We start from the raw sequence: 23,561 nt of genomic DNA, 5'->3' as shown, positions 1-23,561 counted from the left end.
CATTGAAGATGAAACGTGGCTGGGTCTTTCAGCATGACAATGATCCCAAACACACCGCCCGGGCAACGAAGGAGTGGCTTCGTAAGAAGCATTTCAAGGTCCTGGAGTCTCCAGATCTCAACCCCATAGAAAATCTTTGGAGGGAGTTGAAAATCCGTGTTGCCCAGCGACAGCCCCAAAACATCACTGCTCTAGAGGAGATCTGCATGGAGGAATGGGCCAAAATACCAGCAACAGTGTGTGAAAACCTTGTGAAGACTTACAGAAAACGTTTGACCTGTGTCATTGCCAACAAAGGGTATGTAACAAAGTATTGAGAAACTTTTGTTATTGACCAAATACTTATTTTCCACCATAATTTGCAAATAAATTCATTAAAAATCCTACAATGTGATTTTCTGGATTTTTTTTCTCATTTTGTCTGTCATAGTTGACGTGTACCTATGATGAAAATTACAGGCCTCTCTCATCTTTTTAAGTGGGAGAACTTGCACAATTGGTGGCTGACTAAATACTTTTTCCCCCACTGTATACTGGTTGTAGGAAGTTTTGTTAATGTCTTTTTACCAACCAGAAAAAGATATCCGGTTATCTGGCTGTAATTTGCTAACAACCAAAATACGAGGTCCTTCCAATCACGTATTGATCCTGTCAGTAAAAATGTCTAACTCGTAACAGAGACCAGCATTGTAATCTGGTTATACGACTTATTCTCAACCAGTTAACAACCAGTAAATGACATTATTAAGACGACCGTCTGGGTTAGTAATCATTACCTTCTATCATCCATGATTACATCAACAGCAGAGAACCCTTTGGTTCAAACACACATGCAGTAACTCCTGAGTGGTTGTGTGTATGTACCATCTTTGGTTTAAATACATATGGCTGCTGTATATGTGGTGGTGTGTAACCTCCTGTATATGTGGTGGTGTGGAACCTCCTGTATATGTGGTGGTGTGGAACCTCCTGTATATGTGGTGGTGTGTAACCTCCTGTATATGTGGTGGTGTGTAACCTCCTGTATATGTGGTGGTGTGTAACCTCCTGTATATGTGGTGGTGTGTAACCTCCTGTATATGTGGTGGTGTGTAACCTCCTGTATATGTGGTGGTGTGGAACCTCCTGTATATGTGGTGGTGTGGAACCTCCTGTATATGTGGTGGTGTGGAACCTCCTGTATATGTGGTGGTGTGGAACCTCCTGTATATGTGGTGGTGTTAACCTCCTGTATATGTGGTGGTGTGGAACCTCCTGTATATGTGGTGGTGTTAACCTCCTGTATATGTGGTGGTGTGGAACCTCCTGTATATGTGGTGGTGTTAACCTCCTGTATATGTGGTGGTGTGTAACCTCCTGTATATGTGGTGGTGTGGAACCTCCTGTATATGTGGTGGTGTGGAACCTCCTGTATATGTGGTGGTGTGTAACCTCCTGTATATGTGGTGGTGTGGAACCTCCTGTATATGTGGTGGTGTGGAACCTCCTGTATATGTGGTGGTGTGGAACCTCCTGTATATGTGGTGGTGTGGAACCTCCTGTATATGTGGTGGTGTGGAACCTCCTGTATATGTGGTGGTGTGGAACCTCCTGTATATGTGGTGGTGTGGAACCTCCTGTATATGTGGTGGTGTGTAACCTCCTGTATATGTGGTGGTGTGTAACCTCCTGTATATGTGGTGGTGTGTAACCTCCTGTATATGTGGTGGTGTGTAACCTCCTGTATATGTGGTGGTGTTAACCTCCTGTATATGTGGTGGTGTGGAACCTCCTGTATATGTGGTGGTGTTAACCTCCTGTATATGTGGTGGTGTTAACCTCCTGTATATGTGGTGGTGTGGAACCTCCTGTATATGTGGTGGTGTGTAACCTCCTGTATATGTGGTGGTGTGTAACCTCCTGTATATGTGGTGGTGTGTAACCTCCTGTATATGTGGTGGTGTGTAACCTCCTGTATATGTGGTGGTGTGTAACCTCCTGTATATGTGGTGGTGTTAACCTCCTGTATATGTGGTGGTGTGTAACCTCCTGTATATGTGGTTGTGTGTAACCTCCTGTATATGTGGTGGTGTGTAACCTCCTGTATATGTGGTGGTGTGTAACCTCCTGTATATGTGGTGGTGTGTAACCTCCTGTATATGTGGTTGTGTGTAACCTCCTGTATATGTGGTGGTGTGTAACCTCCTGTATATGTGGTGGTGTGTAACCTCCTGTATATGTGGTTGTGTGTAACCTCCTGTATATGTGGTTGTGTGTAACCTCCTGTATATTTGGTTGTGTGGAGCCTCCTGTATATGTGGTGGTGTGTAACCTCCTGTATATGTGGTGGTGTGTAACCTCCTGTATATGTGGTGGTGTGGAACCTCCTGTATATGTGGTGGTGTGGAACCTCCTGTATATGTGGTGGTGTGGAACCTCCTGTATATGTGGTGGTGTGTAACCTCCTGTATATGTGGTGGTGTGTAACCTCCTGTATATGTGGTGGTGTGTAACCTCCTGTATATGTGGTGGTGTGTAACCTCCTGTATATGTGGTGGTGTGGAACCTCCTGTATATGTGGTTGTGTGTAACCTCCTGTATATGTGGTGGTGTGGAACCTCCTGTATATGTGGTTGTGTGGAACCTCCTGTATATGTGGTGGTGTGGAACCTCCTGTATATGTGGTGGTGTGGAACCTCCTGTATATGTGGTGGTGTGTAACCTCCTGTATATGTGGTGGTGTGGAACCTCCTGTATATGTGGTGGTGTGTAACCTCCTGTATATGTGGTTGTGTTAACCTCCTGTATATGTGGTTGTGTTAACCTCCTGTATATGTGGTGGTGTTAACCTCCTGTATATGTGGTGGTGTGTAACCTCCTGTATATGTGGTGGTGTGTAACCTCCTGTATATGTGGTGGTGTGTAACCTCCTGTATATGTGGTGGTGTGGAACCTCCTGTATATGTGTTTTTGTGTAACCTCCTGTATATGTGGTTGTGTGTAACCTCCTGGACTGTATATGTGGTTGTGTGTAACCTCCTGTATATGTGGTTGTGTTCCCTCCTGTATTTGTGGTTGTGTGTAACCTCCTGTATATTTGGTTGTGTGTAACCTCCTGTATATTTGGTTGTGTGGAGCCTCCTGTATATGTGGTGGTGTGTAACCTCCTGTATATGTGGTGGTGTGTAACCTCCTGTATATGTGGTGGTGTGTAACCTCCTGTATATGTGGTGGTGTGGAACCTCCTGTATATGTGGTGGTGTGGAACCTCCTGTATATGTGGTGGTGTGTAACCTCCTGTATATGTGGTGGTGTGTAACCTCCTGTATATGTGGTGGTGTGTAACCTCCTGTATATGTGGTGGTGTGTAACCTCCTGTATATGTGGTGGTGTAACCTCCTGTATATGTGGTTGTGTGTAACCTCCTGTATATGTGGTGGTGTGGAACCTCCTGTATATGTGGTGGTGTGGAACCTCCTGTATATGTGGTGGTGTGGAACCTCCTGTATATGTGGTGGTGTGTAACCTCCTGTATATGTGGTGGTGTGGAACCTCCTGTATATGTGGTGGTGTGTAACCTCATGTATATGTGGTTGTGTGTGTAACCTCCTGTATATGTGGTGGTGTGTAACCTCCTGTATATGTGGTTGTGTGTAACCTCCTGTATATGTGGTGGTGTTAAGCTCCTGTATATGTGGTGGTGTGGAACCTCCTGTATATGTGATGGTGTGTAACCTCCTGTATATGTGGTGGTGTGGAACCTCCTGTATATGTGGTGGTGTGTAACCTCCTGTAAATGTGGTTGTGCGTAACCTCCTGTATATGTGGTGGTGTGTAACCTCCTGTATATGTGGTTGTGTGTAACCTCCTGTATATGTGGTGGTGTGGAACCTCCTGTATATGTGGTGGTGTGGAACCTCCTGTATATGTGGTGGTGTGGAACCTCCTGTATATGTGGTTGTGTGTAACCTCCTGTATATGTGGTGGTGTGTAACCTCCTGTATATGTGGTTGTGTGTAACCTCCTGTATATGTGGTGGTGTTAAGCTCCTGTACATGTGGTTGTGTTAACCTCCTGTACATGTGGTTGTGTGTAACCTCCTGTATATGTGGTTGTGTTAACCTCCTGTACATGTGGTTGTGTTAACCTCCTGTACATGTGGTTGTTATCCGAGCAGCAGTCTGGTGAGCAGTTCACTGAGGATGATTCCAGCGGTGAGGATGAGGAGCATGAGGATGACAGCCAGCCCACGACGATGAACCAGCTGTCTGACAGTCAACCTCACCGTACTGACCACCTCTAACTCAACCCCACCCAGCCCCTCCCTAGGGCTCTGGTCACTGGGTGGGACCGCCTCCGACCAGCCTAGAGGGTTACACACCATGTAAAGAAGACATAGGGCTGTGGTTAAAAAAAACATGTCAAAACTTACTGAGCTCTATATGTCAAGTGTCATACTGCATATGTAATCATGGAACTTGGAATATATGGAACCGTAAAACTTGGAATATATGGAACCGTGGGAATTTGGAATACATGGAACCGTGGGATTTGGAATATATGGAACCGTAAAACTTGGAATATATGGAACCGTGGGAATTTGGAATACATGGAACCGTGGGATTTGGAATATATGGAACCGTAAAACTTGGAATATATGGAACCGTGGGAATTTGGAATACATGGAACCGTGGGATTTGGAATACATGGAACCGTGGGATTTGGAATACATGGAACCGTGGGATTTGGAATATATGGAACCGTGGGATTTGGAATATATGGAACCGTGGGATTTGGAATAAATGGAACCGTGGGATTTGGAATATATGGAACCGTAAAACTTGGAATATATGGAACCGTGGGAATTTGGAATACATGGAACCGTGGGATTTGGAATACATGGAACCGTGGGATTTGGAATACATGGAACCGTGGGATTTGGAATATATGGAACCGTGGGAATTTGGAATATATGGAACCGTGGGATTTGGAATACATGGAACCGTGGGATTTGGAATACATGGAACCGTGGGATTTGGAATATATGGAACCGTGGGATTTGGAATATATGGAACCGTGGGATTTGGAATATATGGAACCGTGGGATTTGGAATACATGGAACCGTGGGATTTGGAATATATGGAACCGTAAAACTTGGAATATATGGAACCGTGGGATTTGGAATACATGGAACCGTGGGATTTGGAATACATGGAACCGTGGGATTTGGAATATATGGAACCGTGGGATTTGGAATACATGGAACCGTGGGATTTGGAATATATGGAACCGTAAAACTTGGAATATATGGAACCGTGGGAATTTGGAATACATGGAACCGTGGGATTTGGAATACATGGAACCGTGGGATTTGGAATACATGGAACCGTGGGATTTGGAATACATGGAACCGTGGGATTTGGAATATATGGAACCGTGGGATTTGGAATACATGGAACCGTGGGATTTGGAATATATGGAACCGTAAAACTTGGAATATATGGAACCGTGGGAATTTGGAATACATGGAACCGTGGGATTTGGAATACATGGAACCGTGGGATTTGGAATACATGGAACCGTGGGATTTGGAATATATGGAACCGTGGGAATTTGGAATATATGGAACCGTGGGATTTGGAATACATGGAACCGTGGGATTTGGAATACATGGAACCGTGGGATTTGGAATATATGGAACCGTGGGATTTGGAATACATGGAACCGTGGGATTTGGAATATATGGAACCGTAAAACTTGGAATATATGGAACCGTGGGAATTTGGAATACATGGAACCGTGGGATTTGGAATACATGGAATCGTGGGATTTGGAATACATGGAACCGTGGGATTTGGAATATATGGAACCGTGGGATTTGGAATATATGGAACCGTGGGATTTGGAATACATGGAACCGTGGGATTTGGAATATATGGAACCGTAAAACTTGGAATACATGGAACCGTGGAATTTGGAATACATGGAACCGTGGGATTTGGAATATATGGAACCGTAAAACTTGGAATATATGGAACCGTGGGGAATTTGGAATACATGGAACCGTGGGATTTGGAATACATGGAACCGTGGGATTTGGAATACATGGAACCGTGGGATTTGGAATATATGGAACCGTGGGATTTGGAATATATGGAACCGTGGGATTTGGAATACATGGAACCGTGGGATTTGGAATATATGGAACCGTAAAACTTGGAATATATGGAACCGTGGGAATTTGGAATACATGGAACCATGGGATTTGGAATACATGGAACCGTGGGATTTGGAATACATGGAACCGTGGGATTTGGAATATATGGAACCGTGGGAATTTGGAATATATGGAACCGTGGGAATTTGGAATACATGGAACCGTGGGATTTGGAATACATGGAACCGTGGGATTTGGAATACATGGAACCGTGGGATTTGGAATATATGGAACCGTGGGAATTTGGAATATATGGAACCGTGGGATTTGGAATACATGGAACCGTGGGATTTGGAATACATGGAACCGTGGGATTTGGAATATATGGAACCGTGGGATTTGGAATACATGGAACCGTGGGATTTGGAATACATGGAACCGTGGGATTTGGAATATATGGAACCGTAAAACTTGGAATATATGGAACCGTGGGAATTTGGAATACATGGAACCGTGGGAGTTGGAATACATGGAACCGTGGGATTTGGAATACATGGAACCGTGGGATTTGGAATATATGGAACCGTGGGATTTGGAATATATGGAACCGTGGGATTTGGAATACATGGAACCGTGGGATTTGGAATATATGGAACCGTAAAACTTGGAATATATGGAACCGTGGGGAATTTGGAATACATGGAACCGTGGGATTTGGAATACATGGAACCGTGGGATTTGGAATACATGGAACCGTGGGATTTGGAATATATGGAACCGTGGGATTTGGAATATATGGAACCGTGGGATTTGGAATACATGGAACCGTGGGATTTGGAATATATGGAACCGTAAACTTGGAATATATGGAACCGTGGGAATTTGGAATACATGGAACCGTGGGATTTGGAATACATGGAACCGTGGGATTTGGAATACATGGAACCGTGGGATTTGGAATATATGGAACCGTGGAATTTGGAAAACATGGAACCGTGGGATTTGGAATACATGGAACCGTGGGATTTGGAATACATGGAACCGTGGGATTTGGAATATATGGAACCGATGGGATTTGGAATACATGGAACCGTGGGATTTGGAATATATGGAACCGTAAAACTTGGAATATATGGAACCGTGGGAATTTGGAATACATGGAACCGTGGGATTTGGAATACATGGAACCGTGGGATTTGGAATACATGGAACCGTGGGATTTGGAATATATGGAACCGTGGGATTTGGAATATATGGAACCGTGGGATTTGGAATACATGGAACCGTGGGATTTGGAATACATGGAACCGTGGGATTTGGAATACATGGAACCGTGGGATTTGGAATATATGGAACCGTAAAACTTGGAATATATGGAACCGTGGGAATTTGGAATACATGGAACCGTGGGATTTGGAATACATGGAACCGTGGGATTTGGAATACATGGAACCGTGGGATTTGGAATATATGGAACCGTGGGAATTTGGAATATATGGAACCGTGGGATTTGGAATACATGGAACCGTGGGATTTGGAATACATGGAACCGTGGGATTTGGAATATATGGAACCGTGGGATTTGGAATACATGGAACCGTGGATTTGGAATATATGGAACCGTAAAACTTGGAATATATGGAACCGTGGGGAATTTGGAATACATGGAACCGTGGGATTTGGAATACATGGAATCGTGGGATTTGGAATACATGGAACCGTGGGATTTGGAATATATGGAACCGTGGGATTTGGAATATATGGAACCGTGGGATTTGGAATACATGGAACCGTGGGAATTGGAATATATGGAACCGTAAAACTTGGAATACATGGAACCGTGGGAATTTGGAATACATGGAACCGTGGGATTTGGAATATATGGAACCGTAAAACTTGGAATATATGGAACCGTGGGAATTTGGAATACATGGAACCGTGGGATTTGGAATACATGGAACCGTGGGATTTGGAATACATGGAACCGTGGGATTTGGAATATATGGAACCGTGGGATTTGGAATATATGGAACCGTGGGATTTGGAATACATGGAACCGTGGGATTTGGAATATATGGAACCGTAAAACTTGGAATATATGGAACCGTGGGAATTTGGAATACATGGAACCATGGGATTTGGAATACATGGAACCGTGGGATTTGGAATACATGGAACCGTGGGATTTGGAATATATGGAACAGTGGGATTTAGAATATATGGAACCGTAAAACTTGGAATATATGGAACCGTGGGAATTGGAATACATGGAACCGTGGGATTTGGAATACATGGAACCGTGGGATTTGGAATATATGGAACCGTGGGAATTTGGAATATATGGAACCGTGGGATTTGGAATACATGGAACCGTGGGATTTGGAATACATGGAACCATGGGATTTGGAATATATGGAACCGTGGGATTTGGAATACATGGAACCGTGGGATTTGGAATACATGGAACCGTGGGATTTGGAATATATGGAACCGTAAAACTTGGAATATATGGAACCGTGGGAATTTGGAATACATGGAACCGTGGGAGTTGGAATACATGGAACCGTGGGATTTGGAATACATGGAACCGTGGGATTTGGAATATATGGAACCGTGGGATTTGGAATATATGGAACCGTGGGATTTGGAATACATGGAACCGTGGGATTTGGAATATATGGAACCGTAAAACTTGGAATATATGGAACCGTGGGAATTTGGAATACATGGAACCGTGGGATTTGGAATACATGGAACCGTGGGATTTGGAATACATGGAACCGTGGGATTTGGAATATATGGAACCGTGGGATTTGGAATATATGGAACCGTGGGATTTGGAATACATGGAACCGTGGGATTTGGAATATATGGAACCGTAAAACTTGGAATATATGGAACCGTGGGAATTTGGAATACATGGAACCGTGGGATTTGGAATACATGGAACCGTGGGATTTGGAATACATGGAACCGTGGGATTTGGAATATATGGAACCGTGGGAATTTGGAAAACATGGAACCGTGGGATTTGGAATACATGGAACCGTGGGATTTGGAATACATGGAACCGTGGGATTTGGAATATATGGAACCGTGGGATTTGGAATACATGGAACCGTGGGATTTGGAATATATGGAACCGTAAAACTTGGAATATATGGAACCGTGGGAATTTGGAATACATGGAACCGTGGGATTTGGAATACATGGAACCGTGGGATTTGGAATACATGGAACCGTGGGATTTGGAATATATGGAACCGTGGGATTTGGAATATATGGAACCGTGGGATTTGGAATACATGGAACCGTGGGATTTGGAATATATGGAACCGTAAAACTTGGAATATATGGAACCGTGGGAATTTGGAATACATGGAACCGTGGGATTTGGAATACATGGAACCGTGGGATTTGGAATACATGGAACCGTGGGATTTGGAATATATGGAACCGTGGGAATTTGGAATACATGGAACCGTGGGATTTAGAATACATGGAACCGTGGGATTTGGAATACATGGAACCGTGGGATTTGGAATATATGGAACCGTGGGATTTGGAATATATGGAACCGTGGGATTTGGAATACATGGAACCGTGGGATTTGGAATATATGGAACCGTAAAACTTGGAATATATGGAACCGTGGGAATTTGGAATACATGGAACCGTGGGATTTGGAATACATGGAACCGTGGGATTTGGAATACATGGAACCGTGGGATTTGGAATATATGGAACCGTGGGAATTTGGAATACATGGAACCGTGGGATTTAGAATACATGGAACCGTGGATTTGGAATACATGGAACCGTGGGATTTGGAATATATGGAACCGTGGGATTTGGAATATATGGAACCGTGGGATTTGGAATACATGGAACCGTGGGATTTGGAATATATGGAACCGTAAAACTTGGAATATATGGAACCGTGGGAATTTGGAATACATGGAACCGTGGGATTTGGAATACATGGAACCGTGGGATTTGGAATACATGGAACCGTGGGATTTGGAATATAGGAACAGTGGGATTTGGAATATATGGAACCGTGGGATTTGGAATACATGGAACCGTGGGATTTGGAATATATGGAACCGTAAAACTTGGAATACATGGAACCGTGGGAATTTGGAATACATGGAACCGTGGGATTTGGAATACATGGAACCGTGGGATTTGGAATACATGGAACCGTGGGATTTGGAATATATGGAACCGTGGGATTTGGAATATATGGAACCGTGGGATTTGGAATACATGGAACCGTGGGATTTGGAATATATGGAACCGTAAAACTTGGAATATATGGAACCGTGGGAATTTGGAATACATGGAACCATGGGATTTGGAATACATGGAACCATGGGATTTGGAATACATGGAACCGTGGGATTTGGAATACATGGAACCGTGGGATTTGGAATATATGGAACCGTGGGATTTGGAATATATGGAACCGTGGGATTTGGAATACATGGAACCGTGGGATTTGGAATACATGGAACCGTGGGATTTGGAATACATGGAACCGTGGGATTTGGAATACATGGAACCGTGGGATTTGGAATACATGGAACCGTAAAACTTGGAAAATATGGAACAGTAATAATAATAATAATAATAATATGCCATTTAGCAGACGCTTTTATCCAAAGCGATTTACAGTCATGTGTGCATAAATTTTTTGGTATGGGTGGTCCCGGGGATCGAACCCACTACCTTGGCGTTACAAGCGCCGTGCTCTACCAGCTGAGCTAAACTTGGAATATATGGAACCGTGGGATTTGGAATATATGGAACTGTAAAACTTGGAATATATGGAATCGTGGGATTTGGAATATATGGAACTGTGGGATTTGGAATACATGGAACCGTGGGATTTGGAATATATGGAACAGTGGGATTTAGAATATATGGAACCGTAAAACTTGGAATATATGGAACCGTGGGATTTGGAATACATGAAACCGTGGGATTTGGAATATATGGAACCGTGGGATTTGGAATATATGGAACCGTGGGATTTGGAATATATGGAACAGTGGGATTTGGAATATATGGAACCGTGGGATTTGGAATATATGGAACAGTGGGATTTGGAATATATGGAACCGTGGGATTTGGAATATATGGAACCGTGGGATTTGGAATACATGGAACCGTGGGATTTGGAATAAATGGAACCGTGGGATTTGGAATACATGGAACCGTGGGATTTGGAATACATGGAACCGTGGGATTTGGAATACATGGAACCGTGGGATTTGGAATACATGGAACCGTGGGATTTGGAATATATGGAACCGTAAAACTTGGAATATATGGAACCGTGGGAATTTGGAATACATGGAACCGTGGGATTTGGAATATATGGAACCGTGGGATTTGGAATATATGGAACCGTGGGAATTTGGAATACATGGAACCGTGGGATTTGGAATACATGGAACCGTGGGATTTGGAATACATGGAACCGTGGGATTTGGAATATATGGAACCGTGGGAATTTGGAATACATGGAACCGTGGGATTTGGAATACATGGAACCGTGGGATTTGGAATACATGGAACCGTGGGATTTGGAATATATGGAACCGTGGGATTTGGAATATATGGAACCGTGGGATTTGGAATATATGGAACCGTAAAACTTGGAATATATGGAACCGTGGGAATTTGGAATACATGGAACCGTGGGATTTGGAATACATGGAACCGTGGGATTTGGAATACATGGAACCGTGGGATTTGGAATATATGGAACCGTGGGATTTGGAATATATGGAACCGTGGGATTTGGAATACATGGAACCGTGGGATTTGGAATATATGGAACCGTAAAACTTGGAATACATGGAACCGTGGGAATTTGGAATACATGGAACCGTGGGATTTGGAATACATGGAACTGTGGGATTTGGAATACATGGAACCGTGGGATTTTGAATATATGGAACCGTGGGATTTGGAATATATGGAACCGTGGGATTTGGAATACATGGAACCGTGGGATTTGTAATATATGGAACCGTAAAACTTGGAATATATGGAACCGTGGGAATTTGGAATACATGGAACCATGGGATTTGGAATACATGGAACCGTGGGATTTGGAATATATGGAACCGTGGGATTTGGAATATATGGAACCGTGGGATTTGGAATATATGGAACCGTGGGATTTGGAATACATGGAACCGTGGGATTTGGAATACATGGAACCGTAAAACTTGGAATATATGGAACCGTGGGATTTGGAATATATGGAACCGTGGGATTTGGAATATATGGAACCGTAAAACTTGGAAAATATGGAACAGTAATAATAATAATAATAATATGCCATTTAGCAGACGCTTTTATCCAAAGCGACTTACAGTCATGTGTGCATAAATTTTTTGGTATGGGTGGTCCCGGGGATCGAACCCACTACCTTGGCGTTACAAGCGCCGTGCTCTACCAGCTGAGCTAAACTTGGAATATATGGAACCGTGGGATTTGGAATATATGGAACTGTAAAACTTGGAATATATGGAATCGTGGGATTTGGAATATATGGAACCGTGGGATTTGGAATACATGGAACCGTGGGATTTGGAATATATGGAACAGTGGGATTTAGAATATATGGAACCGTAAAACTTGGAATATATGGAACCGTGGGATTTGGAATACATGAAACCGTGGGATTTGGAATATATGGAACCGTGGGATTTGGAATATATGGAACCGTGGGATTTGGAATATATGGAACCGTGGGATTTGGAATATATGGAACAGTGGGATTTGGAATATATGGAACCGTGGGATTTGGAATATATGGAACCGTGGGATTTGGAATACATGGAACCGTGGGATTTGGAATACATGGAACCGTGGGATTTGGAATACATGGAACCGTGGGATTTGGAATACATGGAACCGTGGGAATTTGGAATACATGGAACCGTGGGATTTGGAATACATGGAACCGTGGGATTTGGAATACATGGAACCGTGGGATTTGGAATATATGGAACCGTGGGATTTGGAATACATGGAACCGTGGGATTTGGAATACATGGAACCGTGGGATTTGGAATATATGGAACCGTGGGATTTGGAATACATGGAACCGTGGGATTTGGAATATATGGAACCGTGGGATTTGGAATATATGGAACCGTGGGATTTGGAATACATGGAACCGTGGGATTTGGAATATATGGAACCGTAAAACTTGGAATATATGGAACCGTGGGAATTTGGAATACATGGAACCGTGGGATTTGGAATACATGGAACCGTGGGATTTGGAATACATGGAACCGTGGGATTTGGAATATATGGAACCGTGGGATTTGGAATATATGGAACCGTGGGATTTGGAATACATGGAACCGTGGGATTTGGAATATATGGAACCGTAAAACTTGGAATATATGGAACCGTGGGAATTTGTAATACATGGAACCGTGGGATTTGGAATACATGGAACCGTGGGATTTGGAATACATGGAACCGTGGGATTTGGAATATATGGAACCGTGGGAATTTGGAATACATGGAACCGTGGGATTTGTAATACATGGAACCGTGGGATTTGGAATACATGGAACCGTGGGATTTGGAATATATGGAACCGTGGGATTTGGAATATATGGAACCGTGGGATTTGGAATACATGGAACCGTGGGATTTGGAATATATGGAACCGTAAAACTTGGAATATATGGAACCGGGGAATTTGGAATACATGGAACCGTGGGATTTGGAATACATGGAACCGTGGGATTTGGAATACATGGAACCGTGGGATTTGGAATATATGGAACCGTGGGATTTGGAATATATGGAACCGTGGGATTTGGAATACATGGAACCATGGGATTTGGAATATATGGAACCGTAAAACTTGGAATACATGGAACCGTGGGAATTTGGAATACATGGAACCGTGGGATTTGGAATACATGGAACCGTGGGATTTGGAATACATGGAACCGTGGGATTTTGAATATATGGAACCGTGGGATTTGGAATATATGGAACCGTGGGATTTGGAATACATGGAACCGTGGGATTTGGAATATATGGAACCGTAAAACTTGGAATATATGGAACCGTGGGAATTTGGAATACATGGAACCATGGGATTTGGAATACATGGAACCGTGGATTTGGAATACATGGAACCGTGGGATTTGGAATATATGGAACCGTGGGATTTGGAATATATGGAACCGTGGGATTTGGAATACATGGAACCGTGGGATTTGGAATACATGGAACCGTAAAACTTGGAATATATGGAACCGTGGGATTTGGAATATATTGAACCGTGGGATTTGGAATATATGGAACCGTAAAACTTGGAAAATATGGAACAGTAATAATAATAATAATAATAATATGCCATTTAGCAGACGCTTTTATCCAAAGCGACTTACAGTCATGTGTGCATAAATTTTTTGGTATGGGTGGTCCGGGGATCGAACCCACTACCTTGAGCGTTACAAGCGCCGTGCTCTACCAGCTGAGCTAAACTTGGAATATATGGAACCGTGGGATTTGGAATATATGGAACTGTAAAACTTGGAATATATGGAATCGTGGGATTTGGAATATATGGAACCGTGGGATTTGGAATACATGGAACCGTGGGATTTGGAATATATGGAACAGTGGGATTTAGAATATATGGAACCGTAAAACTTGGAATATATGGAACCGTGGGATTTGGAATACATGAAACCGTGGGATTTGGAATATATGGAACCGTGGGATTTGGAATATATGGAACAGTGGGATTTGGAATATATGGAACCGTGGGATTTGGAATATATGGAACCGTGGGATTTGGAATATATGGAACCGTGGGATTTGGAATATATGGAACCGTGGGATTTGGAATACATGGAACCGTGGGATTTGGAATACATGGAACCGTGGGATTTGGAATACATGGAACCGTGGGATTTGGAATATATGGAACCGTGGGATTTGGAATACATGGAACCGTGGGATTTGGAATACATGGAACCGTGGGATTTGGAATACATGGAACCGTGGGATTTGGAATACATGGAACCGTGGGATTTGGAATATATGGAACCGTGGGATTTGGAATACATGGAACCGTGGGATTTGGAATACATGGAACCGTGGGATTTGGAATATATGGAACCGTGGGATTTGGAATACATGGAACCGTGGGATTTGGAATATATGGAACCGTGGGATTTGGAATATATGGAACCGTGGGATTTGGAATACATGGAACCGTGGGATTTGGAATATATGGAACCGTAAAACTTGGAATATATGGAACCGTGGGAATTTGGAATACATGGAACCGTGGGATTTGGAATACATGGAACCGTGGGATTTGGAATACATGGAACCGTGGGATTTGGAATATATGGAACCGTGGGATTTGGAATACATGGAACCGTGGGATTTGGAATATATGGAACCGTAAAACTTGGAATATATGGAACCGTGGGAATTTGGAATACATGGAACCGTGGGATTTGGAATACATGGAACCGTGGGATTTGGAATACATGGAACCGTGGGATTTGGAATATATGGAACCGTGGGAATTTGGAATACATGGAACCGTGGGATTTGGAATACATGGAACCGTGGGATTTGGAATACATGGAACCGTGGGATTTGGAATATATGGAACCGTGGGATTTGGAATATATGGAACCGTGGGATTTGGAATACATGGAACCGTGGGATTTGGAATATATGGAACCGTAAAACTTGGAATATATGGAACCGTGGGAATTTGGAATACATGGAACCGTGGGATTTGGAATACATGGAACCGTGGGATTTGGAATACATGGAACCGTGGGATTTGGAATATATGGAACCGTGGGATTTGGAATATATGGAACCGTGGGATTTGGAATACATGGAACCATGGGATTTGGAATATATGGAACCGTAAAACTTGGAATACATGGAACCGTGGGAATTTGGAATACATGGAACTGTGGGATTTGGAATACATGGAACCGTGGGATTTGGAATACATGGAACCGTGGGATTTTGAATATATGGAACCGTGGGATTTGGAATATATGGAACCGTGGGATTTGGAATAAATGGAACCGTGGGATTTGGAATATATGGAACCGTATAACTTGGAATATATGGAACCGTGGGAATTTGGAATACATGGAACCATGGGATTTGGAATACATGGAACCGTGGGATTTGGAATACATGGAACCGTGGGATTTGGAATATATGGAACCGTGGGATTTGGAATATATGGAACCGTGGGATTTGGAATACATGGAACCGTGGGATTTGGAATACATGGAACCGTAAAACTTGGAATATATGGAACCGTGGGATTTGGAATATATTGAACCGTGGGATTTGGAATATATGGAACCGTAAAACTTGGAAAATATGGAACAGTAATAATAATAATAATAATAATATGCCATTTAGCAGACGCTTTTATCCAAAGCGACTTACAGTCATGTGTGCATAAATTTTTTGGTATGGGTGGTCCCGGGGATCGAACCCACTACCTTGGCGTTACAAGCGCCGTGCTCTACCAGCTGAGCTAAACTTGGAATATATGGAACCGTGGGATTTGGAATATATGGAACTGTAAAACTTGGAATATATGGAATCGTGGGATTTGGAATATATGGAACCGTGGGATTTGGAATACATGGAACTGTGGGATTTGGAATATATGGAACAGTGGGATTTAGAATATATGGAACCGTAAAACTTGGAATATATGGAACCGTGGGATTTGGAATATATGGAACCGTGGGATTTGGAATATATGGAACAGTGGGATTTGGAATATATGGAACCGTGGGATTTGGAATATATGGAACCGTGGGATTTGGAATATATGGAACCGTGGGATTTGGAATACATGGAACCGTGGGATTTGGAATATATGGAACCGTGGGATTTGGAATACATGGAACCGTGGGATTTGGAATACATGGAACCGTGGGATTTGGAATACATGGAACCGTGGGATTTGGAATACATGGAACCGTGGGATTTGGAATACATGGAACCGTAAAACTTGGAATATATGGAACCGTGGGATTTGGAATATATGGAACCGTAAAACTTTGAAAATATGGAACAGTAATAATAATAATAATAATATGCCATTTAGCAGACGCTTTTATCCAAAGCGACTTACAGTCATGTGTGCATAAATTTTTTGGTATGGGTGGTCCCGGGGATCGAACCCACTACCTTGGCGTTACAAGCGCGTGTCTCTACCAGCTGAGCTAAACTTGGAATATATGGAACCGTGGGATTTGGAATATATGGAACTGTAAAACTTGGAATATATGGAATCGTGGGATTTGGAATATATGGAACCGTGGGATTTGGAATACATGGAACCGTGGGATTTGGAATATATGGAACAGTGGGATTTAGAATATATGGAACCGTAAAACTTGGAATATATGGAACCGTGGGATTTGGAATACATGAAACCGTGGATTTTGAATATATGGAACCGTGGGATTTGGAATATATGGAACCGTGGGATTTGGAATATATGGAACAGTGGGATTTGGAATATATGGAACCGTGGGATTTGGAATATATGGAACAGTGGGATTTGGAATATATGGAACCGTGGGATTTGGAATATATGGAACCGTGGGATTTGGAATACATGGAACCGTGGGATTTGGAATACATGGAACCGTGGGATTTGGAATATATGGAACCCTGGAGCTGGTGGAATGTTACCTTTCTTCTCCAGTCCAAACTGCTCTTCTTTCCTTTCAGGGAGCTGGACTCCTGCCCTCACCAGAGCCTGACCACACACACACACACACACACACACACACACACACACACACACACACACACACACACCCACACACACACACTTAGAGCAGAGCCTGATGAAACACATCATCTGTTAGAGGCAACTAGTGAGGTTCAATACAGGATATTAAGAGTGACAGACCTCTTGACTGGCTTTTTTCCAGTCCAGTTTACACAGCAGAACTACCAAGAATAAGGACTGGATTAACACACAGGTGAACAGGCCTGTCCACAAGCCTGAGAGAGAGAAGAGGCAATCTGTAATCAATCACTAGTGCTGTTACATTAAAACATGGTTTGTCAAAGCTGGGACCAAGAGACTGAAAAACAGCTTCTATCTCAAGGCCATCAGACTGTTAAATAGCCATCACTAGCACATTAGAGGCTGCTGCTGCCTATTGAAATCACTGGCCACTTTAAGAAATGGAACACTAGTCACTTTAATAATGTTTACATATCTTGCACTACTCATTTCATATGTATATACTGCATTCTATTCTCTAATATTCTTCTTTATCTTAGTCCATGCCGCTCTGTCATTGCTTGTCCATATGTATATATTCTTAAATTCCATTCCTTACTTTTTTGTGTGTATTGGGTATATGTTGTGAAATTGTTAGATACTACTGCACTGTCGGAGCTAGAAGCACAAGCATTTCGCTACACCCGCTATAACATCTGCTAAACACGTGTATGTGACAAATAAAATGTGATTTGATTTAGTGCACACCGCCACTGAACCAGGTGCTTAGAGAGGCCTATTTACACCTTGTATTAAAGGGGCAATCTGCGATTGCTACATCAATTTTTGGACTTAAATTAATGATATACCCCCATTGATTCTTAAAAAATATAAATTATAAATAAATGCCTCATGAGCTTAGTTAAACTGCTGTTCCCACATCAGAACCCAAATGACTGTAGAAGCTTGTTTTACTCCAATGTTAGTTAATAGTGCAATTGTAAACAAACACTGTATAGCCTCAAAACGATTATAGGTTAAAACTATCATTTTGATCTGATTGGTGGTCAGTCCATGCATCCATAGCTCTGTCTATGAATTTGAGAGTGGTTAATTTTTCTTCAGCCCCATTTCTCAGCTGTTTACCAAAACAGTAACGGGGTGGCATCTTTGTGGTTGTTTGAAGTGCAGATTGCCCATTTAACATGTTATCTCTCCCCTACTCACCTGTGATATATTACCATGTCGTTATCTCTCCCCTACTCACCTGTGATATATTACCATGGCGTTATCTCTCCCCTACTCACCTATGATATATTACCATGGCGTTATCTCTCCCCTACTCACCTGTGATATATTACCATGCCGTTATCTCTCCCCTATCTCACCTGTGATATATTACCATGTCGTTATCTCTCCCCTACTCACCTGTGATATATTACCATGGCGTTATCTCTCCCCTACTCACCTGTGATATATTACCATGTCGTTATCTCTCCCCTACTCACCTGTGATATATTACCATGGCGTTATCTCTCCCCTACTCACCTGTGATATATTACCATGTCGTTATCTCTCCCCTACTCACCTGTGATATATTACCATGGCGTTATCTCTCCCCTACTCACCTGTGATATATTACCATGGCGTTATCTCTCCCCACTCACCTGTGATATATTACCATGTCGTTATCTCTCCCCACCACCTGTGATATATTACCATGTCGTTATCTCTCCCCTACTCACCCTGTGATATATTACCATGTCGTTATCTCTCCCCTACTCACCTGTGATATATTACCATGGCGTTATCTCTCCCCTACTCACCTGTGATATATTACCATGCGTTATCTCTCCCCTACTCACCTGTGATATATTACCATGGCGTTATCTCTCCCCTACTCACCTGTGATATATTACCATGGCGTTATCTCTCCCCTACTCACCTGTGATATATTACCATGGCGTTATCTCTCCCCTACTCACCTGTGATATATTACCATGTCGTTATCTCTCCCCTACTCACCTGTGATATATTACCATGGCGTTATCTCTCCCCTACTCACCTGTGATATATTACCATGTCGTTATCTCTCCCCTACTCACCTGTGATATATTACCATGTCGTTATCTCGCCCCTACTCACCTGTGATATATTACCATGGCGTTATCTCTCCCCTACTCACCTGTGATATATTCCCATGGCGTTATCTCTCCCCTACTCACCTATGATGCCCATCTTGTTAGGGAACATGAGCGAGACTCCAATGGGTAAGCCTATGAAGTAGTACCCCACCAGGTAACTCAACGCTCCAATCATCTGCTTTCCTGCTCCCCGCACGATACCGCCCATCACAGCCTGTCATGACACACACACAAACACACATTACTGACTCTATACACACACACACACACACATTACTGGCCGCACGCACGCACACACACACACACAAATTACTGACAATACACAAACACAGATACACACACTACTAAAGGAAAACCAGCCACGTCGGCGACACCGACGTCTTGCTCCCGGACAAGCTAAACACCTTCTTCGCCCGCTTTGAGGAAAACACAGTGCCACCGACTCAGCCCACTACCAAGGACTGTGCACTCTCCTTCTCCGTGGCCGACGTGAGTAAGACATTTAAGCGTGTTAACCCTCGCAAGGCTGCCGACCCAGATGGCATCCCTAGCCGCATCCTCAGAGCATGCTCAGACCAGCTGGCTGGAGTGTTCATGGACATATTCAATCTCTCCCTTTCCCAGTCTGCTGTCCCCACTTGCTTCAAGATGGCCACCATTGTTCCTGTGCCCAAGAAAGCAAAGGTAACTGAACTAAATGACTATCGCCCCGTAGCACTCACTTCTGTCATCATGAAGTGCTTTGAGAGGCTAGTTAAGGATCATATCACCTCCACCTTACCTGACACCCTAGACCCACTTCAATTTGCTTACCGCCCCAATAGATCCACAGACAATGCAATCACCATCACACTGCACACTGCCCTATCCCATCTGGACAAGAGGAATACCTATGTAAGAATGCTGTTCATTGACTATAGCTCAGCATTCAACACCATAGAACCCTCCAAGCTCATCATTAAGCTTGGGGCCCTGGGTCTGAACCCCGCCCTGTGCAACTGGCTCCTGGACTTTCTGACGGGCCGCCCCCAGGTGGTGAAGGTAGGAAACAATCAATCAATCAAATTGTATTTATAAAGCCCTTTTTACATCAGCAGATGTCACAAAGTGCTATACAGAAACCCAGCCTAAAACCCCAAAAAGCAAGCAATGCAGATGTAGAAGCACAGTGTCTAGGAAAAACTCCCTAGAAAGGCAGAAACCTAGGAAGAAACCTAGAGAGGAACCAGGCTCTGAGGGGTGGCCAGTCCCCTTCTGGCTGTGCCGGGTGGAGATTATAACAGTACATGGCCATTAAGACCAAATTCTTCTCCAAGATGTTCAAACGTTCATAGATGACCAGCAGGGTCAAATAATAATCACAGTGGTTGTAGAAGTTGCAACAGGTCAGTACATCAGGAGTAAATGTCACTTGGTTTTTCAAGCCAGGCATTTAGAGGTTGAAATAGCAGGTGCGGTAGAGAGAGAGAGTTGAAAACAGCAGGTCTGGGACAAGGTAGCACATCCGGTGAACAGGTCAGGGTTCCATAGCTTCAGGCAGAAGAGTTGAAACTGGAGCAGCAGCACGACCAGGTGGACTGGGGACAGCCAGGAGTCATCAGGCCAGGTAGTCCTGAGGCATGGTCCTAGGGCTCAGGTCCTCCAGGATGGGAAGGAGAGAGGACCTGAACACCTCCACTTCGCTGATCCTCAACACTGGGGCCCCACAAGGGTGCGTGCTCTGCACACTCCTGTACTCCCTGTTCACCCATGACTGCGTGGCCAAGCACGCCTCCAACTCAATCATCAAGTTTGCAGACGACACAACAGTAGTAGGCTTGATTACCAACAATGACGAGACAGCATAAAGGGAGGAGGTGAGGGCTCTGGGAGTGTGGTGCCAGGAAAATAACCTCTCACTCAACGTCAACTGATATGATGTTTTTATAGTGTAATGATGTCATGTCATAGTATCGTGGGGAACAGGTTAGAGTTACTAGATAAGTGGTGAGGAGACAGAAAGTCTACATTCCATTATGTCAAGGTAGATTAGTGATGTTTAGGATAGCATGATTGATGTTTAGGATAGCATGATTGATGGACAGGATACTGACTTGGGGTAAAGAGTGATGAACATCAAAGACAGGGAGTGCCCATGGAGACTTACCAGATGTATGCCAGGAAGAGGGTAACAGAAGGTATATAAGGTAGAGTGTCTTCTTTGTTCAAGTTAGTTCGTAACATCAAGGGCAAAGCTCTGGTCATTGTTGTAACGAACCCGGTACCGATCATTAAACATTTGCATTAACTGTCTACAAAGTGTCTAAGTATATCCTTGCATCCTTGATTCTTTGATACTCGAGAAACTCATCATAACATCAACAAAACAAAGGAGATGATCGTGGACTTCAGGAAACAGCAGAGGGTGCACCACCCTATCCACATCGACGGGACCGCAGTGGAGAAGGTGGAAAGCTTCAAGTTCCTTGGCGTACACATCACTGACAATCTGAACTGGTCCAGACAGTGTGGTGAAGAAGGCAAAACAGAGCGAATACATTTTTCTAGAAATGTGGCTTGGCACCTAAAACCCTCACAAACTTTTACGATGCACAATTGAGAGCATCCTGTCGGGCTGTATCACCGCCTGGTATGGCAACTGCACCGCCCGCAACCGCAGGGCTCTCCAGAGGGTGGTGCGGTCTGCCCAACGCATTATCGGGGGCAAACTACCCGCCCTCCAGGATACCTACAGCACCCGATGTCACAGGAAGGCCAAAAAGATCATCAAGGACATCAACCACCCAAGCCACTGCCTGTTCACCCCGCTATCATCCAGAAGGCGAGGTCAGTACAGGTGCATCAAAGCTGGGACCGAGAGACTGAAAAACTGCTTCTATCTCAAGGCCATCAGACTGTTAAATAGCCATCACTAGCACATTAGAGGCTGCTGCTGCCTATTGAAATCACTGGCCACTTTAAGAAATGGAACACTAGTCACTTTAATAATGTTTACATATCTTGCATTACTCATCTCATATGTATATACTGTATTCTATAGAATTCTACTGTATCTTAGTCCATGCCGCTCTGTCATTGCTCGTCCATATATGTATATATTCTTAAATTCATTCCTTAATTAGATTTGTGTGTATTGGGTATATGTTGTGAAATTGTTAGACATTACTTGTTAGATATTACTGCACTGTCAGAAGCACAAGTATTTCGCTACACCCGCAATAACATCTGCTGTGTATGTGACAAATAAAATTTGATTTGGGATTTGATTTGATTACTGACACCCAGAGTGTAGCCTCACCACGGTGGCATCTGCCAGATGGAAGAAGCCGTAGATGATCATGATGTCAGCCACCCTCGTCACAATATCCCTGGAACAGAGAGGGCTCAGGGGTCACTGGGTTCTACTGGAGTGGTCCCAGACCTGTTGGTGCTAACGTTCCAAACAAACGGGCATCCAGGCTAAGGTATTACAGAGGT

At 43.4% G+C, this 23,561-nt stretch overlaps 1 protein-coding gene across 2 annotated transcripts in view; it reads right to left on the bottom strand.

Annotated features, from left to right (window-relative positions):
• Positions 1–3,584: 3,584 nt before the first annotated feature.
• Positions 3,585–23,561, bottom strand: part of LOC121564130 (multidrug and toxin extrusion protein 1-like) — a 55,727-nt gene continuing 35,750 nt past the window's right edge. The window contains exons 13-18 of one of the 2 annotated variants that reach the window (XM_045210345.1): positions 23,383–23,452; positions 20,166–20,298; positions 18,121–18,215; positions 17,898–17,964; positions 4,127–4,344; positions 3,585–4,050 (exon numbers count right to left, since the gene is read on the bottom strand). In XM_045210345.1, the coding sequence (XP_045066280.1) occupies positions 4,145–4,344; positions 17,898–17,964; positions 18,121–18,215; positions 20,166–20,298; positions 23,383–23,452 (565 nt within the window). In that variant the 3' untranslated portion in view covers positions 3,585–4,050; positions 4,127–4,144. Of the gene's footprint in view, positions 4,345–17,897; positions 17,965–18,120; positions 18,216–20,165; positions 20,299–23,382; positions 23,453–23,561 lie in introns of both variants that reach the window. The other variant, XM_045210344.1, reaches the window with a different exon arrangement.

This window comes from Coregonus clupeaformis, chromosome 34 (assembly GCF_020615455.1).
Source record: "Coregonus clupeaformis isolate EN_2021a chromosome 34, ASM2061545v1, whole genome shotgun sequence".
Classification (NCBI taxonomy): Eukaryota; Metazoa; Chordata; class Actinopteri; order Salmoniformes; family Salmonidae; genus Coregonus; species Coregonus clupeaformis.
This window is presented reverse-complemented; position numbering and strand designations above follow the sequence as displayed.